Source organism: Malus sylvestris, chromosome 16 (genome assembly GCF_916048215.2).
Source record: "Malus sylvestris chromosome 16, drMalSylv7.2, whole genome shotgun sequence".
NCBI lineage: Eukaryota > Viridiplantae > Streptophyta > Magnoliopsida > Rosales > Rosaceae > Malus > Malus sylvestris.
In genome coordinates, this window is record NC_062275.1 from 34,536,511 (window position 1) to 34,545,752 (window position 9,242).

Sequence of the window (9,242 nt, forward strand, 5' to 3'; positions counted from 1 at the left end):
CTCGGTCGAGAAGGATTTCCGAATCCTTATTGGTCGAGGTCATCTCATTAGCCTTCTCGGCGAAGTGAGGTGTTACAAGTTATTACAATCGGCACATTGAAAGCTGAATTTGATATTGAACTTCGCAGAACTAGCAACCTTGTCTTCAGGTTCTAGAACCCGAAGGCCGAGAGTGTTCCTTCGTCGGCCGCAGTCGCGAGATTCAGAAGTCAGCAGCGCACCCAACGCAACATCAACAAATTTTACTCCTCGGCCGAGCTCGGCCGACGAGTTGGCACGCCCCGCATCCACCGAAAGACGTAGTTAGCGTATAGATTACTCGGTTTGCGCGCCACGTAGGCTTGGTAGTTTTTAGGGTCAACACCTCCAGAAGAAAAAGAGGAAATTGTATCAATAGTTCCTCAATTTTAATTTAATTGTAGTAATAGTCCATTAATTAAAAATTCATGATCATTGATCCCTTTTACTTTAAAACGTCCAGTTATGGTCTTTTTCGTCAACTCCGTTAGAACTTCTGTCAAAATGAATCAAGTGCCACACACGTGAGGTTGAATTAAGGGGCAAATATGAAAAACGAAATGAGAAAAATTGTAGCTATGATCCCTCAACTTTAACCTAATTGAAGAGATGGTTCATCAACTTTAACCCAAGTGGAGCAATGATCCATCAACTTTAACCTAATTGTAGCAATGACTCTTCCAACATGACTCATTTTGACGATATTTTGACTGAGTTGACGAAAAAAAACTATATGTGCATGTTTTGATGAGTTAATGGATCAATAATCATGAATTTTTAGTTACGCTATTATTGCTCCAATTAGTTAAAATTGAAACCACTACTATAATTTTCTTTTTTTTTTGGATAATAGACAACACCGTTACTATAATTTTCTGAAAGAAAAAAACCCAATCAGTCCAAAGTCCAAACGCGATGACAAGTGACAATGACTAGAGTCGGAAGGCGGCATCGGAGTGTGACAACTGCTGGTAAGTGCCAACTGCCAACATGCAAATTACTAGGTCATGGAATATTTCTCCATTAGCTGCCATCATGCAAATTCCTAGGCCATGGAATAGTTCTCCCATTCAGTACACTCACAAGTAAGGGTATGATATCTACACACTCCATTTTATTTTTTACACACATTTTTAATTTTTGGCCATCAGATTGGATGAATTGAAGAAGATCAACAGATAGAAATTATCAAGGGATGTGTGAGAAGTAAAATAGAGTACGTGGATAGCACACCCCTCATAAGTATTGGCACTCTCCAAATGTAATTCTTCTCAGATGATTTTTCAAAAACAAATGGAGAATACAAGGCGAGTTTTAGGAGCCTTGATAATAGCTCGCCTTTAAGTTTAAGACGATAAAAGAATAGTCAAGTTTTACGTTCTCATTATAGGCGAATTTGAGTTATCAAATGTAATCTCATTATAAATATGTCATGCTATAACAATTTACTATTGATCTTTATCGATGAGTACTATCATATTAGTGGCTTAATGGGATTTTACATGTGCTTGATTGTATGTTATTTTCTCCACACATGTGTCTCGGATTTAAAACTCACTAATTTTCTAAATTAATTATAATAATTTTGAACTCTCTCTCGTCCTCTTAGTAATAGTAAAATTTAAAAAGAAACAGTAAACAAATGTTTACTTTGACTTGATTTTTGGTTTTGTAAAAAATAAAAAATTCCATTGAAAAAATAATTTACAAGTAATAGGTAAGAAATACACAGCTACTATAAATAATGCACTTTGCAATGCGCACCTACGGTCGGGGATATACTATCGGTGACAAGTTGGCTTCGAATGATCGTGAACCTAAAAAGTTAACTATGTTTGTCAACTCGGAAGGGAACTACAAGTAACTAATGGACTTGGATTGTCTACCCTTTTCATCTCATACCCTCCTCATGCCCTCTTATAATTTGTGGTTACGCTTAAGCCACGTCAACATTTTATATTGATTTTTTATAGAAATAATAAAATAAAAAGCAATGGAAATATAAAATGTTGACATGACTTAACCGTGATCACAGAAATAGGAGGGCATGGAAAGGGTATGGGATGGGGAAGGTAGACAATTCAAGTCCGTAACTAATTTGGTGTTTGGTTTTGAGATAAAACCAATGCTTACCCCTACCCCTAGATACATTGAACTTGATAACTTGACGATAGCTACAAGCCTATAACCCATACAGTCTAGTAGTATTTCACTTCACTTGTAACCTTAGATTTAGTTGTAGCAGTTAGGAATTGAGCTTTCAAGCTTTCGCTTTTGGTTTCATTTAGTTGTAGTTGATTTGGATTATGGTACTTGCATTGTAAATTGTGATGAGAAACTTGGAGGGACAAAAAGCCCCATTTATGGCAATTAGATTGTTACATAAAGTCAAAAGCATAGATTCCATTTTCTTTCATGCATTTATTTAAGGGTATTTTAATAGAAAGTTTTTGATACTGTTTATTTTAATAAAAAATCATATTTTTACACTAAAAAATCAATTATGATACTATTTATTTTACCCTCTATTTTATCATTATCATTAAAACTCAAAGTTTTTAAATATTTTTCATTAATTTTCTTTTTATTTATAGAGCTGGATTAATCTAGCAACTACGATTGTGACCCCTTTTCCATTAATTTATTTATTAACTTGCACTTCAGACCCTCTTTGTTTTTTTTTTTTTGGGAGCAAACTTGCTCATCAGACTTGAGTCCGCCTACGCAACCCAGATGACAAATCAAATATTCACATTTCTTTACACACGCATTGACTCAAATACCCTTTCCCTGTCCTCACAATTCCAACTTTACCACTTTACCAAAAGCATGGCATCCCGGTCAATCAATTAAAACCAAGGATATTTTGGGGATTACAAGGGAGGCGAATTTACAAATTAAAAAAAAAAAGATAAAATAGAAAATCCAGAACAAAGCACAAATTAAAAATAAAAATACAAACATTTCCATTCCTTTTTTTTGGTTTTTTTTGTTTGTTAACTCGTGTTAAATTTTCTCGCATCACCTGAGATTTAGCATCCACCGTCGCCCGCCAGGCCTTCGGTGACCGACGCCAGCTTCTGGAGATTCAACTTGACAACAGTATCAGCGAAGAGACGCGTGTCCTCCTCGGAATTCCCGTCTGGCAGATCGACGACGTAGGATTCCAAAACAACGGTCCAGATCCTTCCGTCACGGTCAAACCTATGCACGGTCGTCACAGACCGGTAATTTCTGAGGCGGTGCTCGCCCCCAATGATACTGAAACCTGTGACGTGGCGGTCTTCGTCGAGTAAGTCGAGGCGCTCGGTGCTGGTGGCAGCCGGTAGGCCGGAGATAACATTGACGTCCCTGGTGCACCCGACGGTCATTTTAAAGCCTTCCTTCACGTTACAGCTCCGGATGAAGTGCTTGTAGGTCTGGGGCTGGTCGAAGCGCCGCACCACCGACCACACGGTGTCGGGTGGCGCGTGCACGCGTTGCGCAAGTAGGGAAGAACATTTTCCGGGGCCCACCTGGTACTTGTGGAATTCGTTGACGAACTGCTTCAACTCGTCGAACTCGTCCTGAGTCAACCCGGACGGGAGGGTGCGGTGGTGCTGGGTTTCCTCCGCCTCGTCTTGCTCGGCCATTGAGCCCTCACCTTTCTCCATTCACTCAAGAGGAGAGAGAGGGATGTACTTCCGTTTTTTAGGAAGGGGATTTCGTAGGATGGTAGGGATAATAAAGTAACTCTATGGGGTTTTATTAAGAGTATTCGTGGGGTTAATCTGGGAATAGAAAAATAGTTTTTAAAGGGTATAGGAAGGGTGTCAACTTGCTGATGCCGGCAGGTGCGTTCCTCTTGGTTGCTTGACAGTTTTATTTTTTCATTGGTCGAGAATCTAGCTCGAAACATTAAATATAATAATGCAATTGATTAGAAATTTAAAAAATAGTTAATTTCAATTTATTATTTTAAAGTTTTTGGGTTTTAAACATTTTATTGATCAAGTTTTTTTATTCCAGTTTAGAACCTAAAATGTTAATTCTTAGCTAGTTTCATACATTCATTAAGCTTTTTCTGTTAAAACAGCAGTTAACCTGTGACATTATGCCGACGTAAACAATGACTGGGCGCCACGTATCAATCTAGGACCCACGTGAATATTAAAAATTTTAAAAACTAAAAAATAAAAAATAAAAAGGTTAATATCAGTTTACTACCATGAAATTTCTTGGTTTTCAACATTTCATAATCAAGTTTTTTTCATCCCAGTCTGGTACCTAAAGTCATAATTCTTGAACACTTTCATACATCTATTAATTTTTCTATTAGAACTTTCGTTAATTGATGACGTGGCACTCAAATGGACAATGTGTTACAACCACCCTCATATTTCCATTTTATTTCTATTTTCCCCCTAGAACATTTTAAAATTTATCAATTTAATCCCTTATCTCTTTTAATCCTAACCCTTGATCTAGATTCCCTATTGCTCCTAAACTGCCACATGGCAGGTTCTCAACTCTCTTCTCTTTCCCCTCTGCCCGAGTCATCCCTCTCAGATCTCCCTCTCTCTCACGGGAACTCTCACTCTTTCTCTAGAGCTTCGAAAGCTCTTGTTTCTTTCCTCTTTGAAAACAAATCAAACCCAACAGTTTAACCTCATATCTGGAATCCTTGGAACTTGAGGAACACAACTATTACCCTGCATGCGTCGGTAGAACACCTCTGTGTGTTATGCCATTGAAGCCGAGAGCTTCAAATCTCTGAAACTCGAACTCAGGCGAGGCTCACTACTTTATTTCTATTTGTTAAGTTATTCTTAGTTCAAATGAAGGTTCTAATCAGTGCATGCTTTATATTTTTGTTTTCTAGAACCTAACAAGAAAACCCGACGAGTTTCGTGAATCAACCTCGCCATTCTCGACCACAGTCGAGACTCACAGTGGTATAATTTTGTTCCCATCATTTCAGCTATTTTTTCCTCTTCATTTTGGTACTAGGTTGGGTGTTTGATTTCACATTTGTCATCAACTGGAGCTATAACAGCTTTGGTGTTCTTCCCCGACAACACCCAGGCCACCAGGCCTTCTTAAACACCCACGGGCCTTAGCCCTTACTTGGACTGGCTCAATTCCCTTTTGATTTTTTGGCATGCGGGCCATGTCATGCTTGGGCTCAGTGGGCTCTGTGTGTGTGTTGGGCCGTGTGCGTGTGTAAGGTATGGGTGTTGGGTTGTGCGTGTGTGGGTTGTGTGTGTGTGTCCGTGCATGTGTGGTGTGTGTGTGTGTGTGTGTAAGCATGTGCATGTGTGTGTATGTATGTGTGTGCAGGTGTGGGCATGCGTGATGTGCATGCATGTGTATGTGTGTGCTTGCGTGTGTGTGTGTGTGTTATGTTATGTAGGTTTGGGCTCAAGCCCAAACCACCCTTCTTATTCCTAGGCCTATCCAAAAACCAAAACCCTTTACCTAAACCCATTAGGCTTTAACCATTCAACCCAAATCCTTTATTTTTATTTAGTTCAAGCCCAAATCCTTTAGAAAATCATTTTTTTTATTTATTACCTCTTTGTGCTTAGGTGAAGTTGCTAGTGAGGAAACTCTTAATCCTTTTCCACACAATTCTGCTGCTACGGAGTATCTGTGAGTGGACCCTTTCTAAAATTTGCATAATTTCATAGTTTAATTGCATAAATGAAATGCGTGCCTTACGAGTTTATGAACTGATTTTTGTGTTAAGCATGTTTATGAAATATGTTGTTTATCGTCTCGGTTTTTGTGAGGAATTAATTGTTGGCCTATATTTAGCTATATTTTAAAATATCGTATTTTCTATAAAAACCATGAATTGGTAGACTATCTGATGGATGACGATAGGATGCTAGAACATGTTTTAGAAACCCCTCTTTATAGTATAGACGATGGATGACTTTATACTATGAAGTGGTTATTTTTTAGAGGCGTAACTATTTGTGCGTACCTAGTGGACACTATGCCGTCTGGGGCGAGGATCTGGGGTTGGCAGATAGGCCATGAGAAATAATCCCTAGCTACGGGCTGAGGGACACGGAGCAGGCATTGGGCCGGGAGATATATTTATTTCAGTGATTTTACTAGTAGTACATCACGTGACGAGACGATCTGTGAGACGTTTGGTATTTTATTTTCCATGATGACTTTTGAGATATTTTTGGCATGCTAGGGTTTTCAGTAAAACCATCACTTATTATGCTAGTATTTTTCTTTATATAAATTGTGGGGGTTAGTATCTTGATTACTGTTTTATTATTATTGTATATATGAACTTGGTCCACTCACCTTTGTTTTGCGCCCCCATTCAGGTCTTAGAAACAAGGACTACGACACAACGTACGAGGCATTCCCCTACCAATAGCAGTCTATCACTCACTTGAGTGATATCTTGTAATGATCTTTCCTTTTGTGATCTTGTTTTAGATTGTGTTCTATGCACTCTAGACATTCCCTTAAACTTTGTTTATTACATTTAGATTCTAACGATTATTCATGAATATTTCCTCCTAATCATTACTCTTGTATTCAATAAATGGCTTTCGTCACCCTCAGGTGTCGGCCAACACGTGCCTATCTAGGTATTCGAGGAATATCGAGGTCAAGACATGTCACGATGACTGAGCTCTACGTGTAAATATGGGCCCAAGTGGATAATAAAAAATTAACCCATAAAAACCGGGTTCCCATACCCCTTTTAGGGATGCTCCACAAGGTTAGGTCGGGGCTTGGTGGTGACAGCTATAGAGAGAGGGAAATCAACGGAGGGCGTTGGTTGCTCTATGGAAATTGAATTTTAGGGTTTTGGACAGTACTTCGTCAATCTCCGCATCGACATCCGTCCATAGCGCCTTTTTCTCATCGCTAGTGGCAGAGCCAGAATTTCATGTGAGGAGAGGCCTCATAACATGAAAAGTTGTAGTAAATTGCACATTTGGAAAACCAATCTGTTGATGCACAAAATCGGAGGTCTTGGAACAACGTAAATTCGACAGTGAATCTGCAAGTAATGTAAATAACACAAGATGTATCATGGTTCACCCCAAGATTTGGGCTACGTCCACACTGAATATGTATTTATCTGAGGGAGAGAGAGAGGAGGAGCTCTGTAATGTGAGAGCTTTGAGAGGGGGTAAGAGGCTTAGGGTTTGTGAGGGTGTTGAGGCCTTTTTATAGAATAAGGACTCCTCCCCTAATTACATATTTGCCCCTTCCTTTATTACCTAATTACATATTTGCCCCTCGAGTATTTATACGATGTCTAAATACGAGGCCCTAAATATGGTATAAACAGTGGTCCCCCAAGTCTTCAATTAAGAGAGTCTTTCTGCTGGAGACTTGAAATTCAGTCCATGTGTGGGCCGAAGTAACTAGATGATGTCTTGAACTGATGCTCGATATGAGGCAGTGCTCAATCTGAAATGACGCTTAACTAGAAGTAGCACACGCTGCGAGGCTGCGAGGCTCGTGGCTTATGTTGCCTTGGTTGGCTCGGTTTACGGCGTTTGAAGGTGAGAGAGTCCATTTTATAGAATAAGGGCTCGCTTCTCAATACATGAATGATGGGCTAGAGTTGATGCTCTCTAATGATGGTGAGGGAGTCCCTTTTATAGAATAAGGGCTCGTTCCTCAATACATAAATGATGGGCTAGAGTTGATGCTCGTGGCGAGGCGGTTGCTCAGTAGGCGGCGATGTTCTCTAATGGTGGTGAGGGAGTCCCTTTTATAGAATAAGGGCTCACTTCTCAAAACATAAGTGATGGGTTAGGAGTGATGCTCGCGGCGAGGTGGTTGCTCAGCTGCATCATTGCTCTCTAATGATGGTGAAGGAGTCCCTTTTATAAAATAAAGGCTCGCTCCTCAGTACATGAATAATGGGTGCTCTCTAATGAAAGTGAGGGAGTCCCTTTTATAGAATAAGGGCTCGCTCCTTAATACATAAATAATGGGCTAAGTCCCCCAAGTATTTTTCATGAGGCCCAGTTGAGGTCCAATATATGATACATAATGTAGTCCCCTAAGTCATCGGTCAATAGAGTCTGTTGGCTGGAAACTTCAAATTAAATCTATGTATGGGCCGAAATGACGGTTGTTCGGATGCGGTATTTGTATACCCTGCACTGAAGCTTTGTAAGTGAAGCTTTGACGCTAGAGCTCTGTAAATGAAGTTTTTGAAGCTAGAGCTTTGTAAATGAAGCTTTTGAAGCTAAAGCTTTTGTAAATGAAGTTTTTGAAGCTGATTGACATGAGTGATGCTCATGAATGTTTGATTGACATGAGTGATGCTCATGGATGTTAACATAAGTGATGCTCATGAATGTTGACATGAGTGATGCTCATGAATGTTTATGTATGATTGATATGAGTGATGCTCATGAATGTTTATGTATGATTGATATGAGTAATGCTCATGTATAATATGAAGTACTGGGCGTACTTTTGATTACCTGGTTGGTGGCATGAATGGCTAATTGCCAAATTAGAGTACGGGTTGTACAGCTCATCACCTGGTTGGTGGTAATAGCGGCAGGTTGCCGAATAATTTTGGAGTACTGGACGTACTTTTGGTCACCTGGTTGGTGGTAATAGCGGCGGGTTGCCAAATAATTGTGGAGTACTGGACGTACTTTTGATGACCTGGTTGGTGCTATTTTAGGCTTATGGGCCTTCGTTCTTCACAAAACATTGCAACCCATTATTTTGGGCTTGCAGCCCATTATTATATGGTATAAACATAATCAAATTCAATACAGAGAACTAAAAACATTGTGCAAACTCAAACACTTGAATATGAAGTAAGAGTTAAGCATGAAAGATTTGAAAATATAACATAAGGACTAAAGAAATGACAAAGAAAAGTTGATAGCAAAAGGAGGGGATGGGAAGTCTGCACTGAAATAAGAGAGATGGAGTGAAAAACGAGGCATGTAAAAGGAAAATAGAGTTTAGATTAAGAAGGGACATACTTGAATTTAATGGTATTCCACTGATAAGGCGCAAGCAACAACAATATGTTATTGTATCAAGAAAAAAGGCAGGATGGGCCCAGGACTATTCTGGTCCCTTAGTAGCTCCACCTCTAATTCATTGCCAATATTGGCAGTGATCTCGTCTTGCTCACCTGCATCGACTACTCCAATTGCGAACCCAAGAAGGGGGTCCATCTCGTTTTCTTAGCAATTAGGTTGCTGGTTCGGGAACAAATT

General features: G+C 39.5%; 1 protein-coding gene across 1 annotated transcript; it reads right to left on the bottom strand.

Moving 5' to 3' along the window:
• Positions 1 to 2,752: 2,752 nt before the first annotated feature.
• LOC126606670 (abscisic acid receptor PYR1-like) lies at positions 2,753 to 3,770 on the bottom strand. Its single transcript, XM_050274046.1, has one exon. The coding sequence runs from the start codon at positions 3,669 to 3,671 to the stop codon at positions 3,051 to 3,053; it is 621 nt and encodes a 206-aa protein (XP_050130003.1). The 5' UTR covers positions 3,672 to 3,770; the 3' UTR covers positions 2,753 to 3,050.
• Between the last annotated feature and the right edge of the window lie 5,472 nt (positions 3,771 to 9,242).

Coding starts and splice junctions, on each gene's coding strand:
- LOC126606670 (XM_050274046.1), bottom strand. CDS start 3,671: ATGGAGAAAGGTGAGGGCTCAATGGCCGAGCAAGACGAGGCGGAGGAA.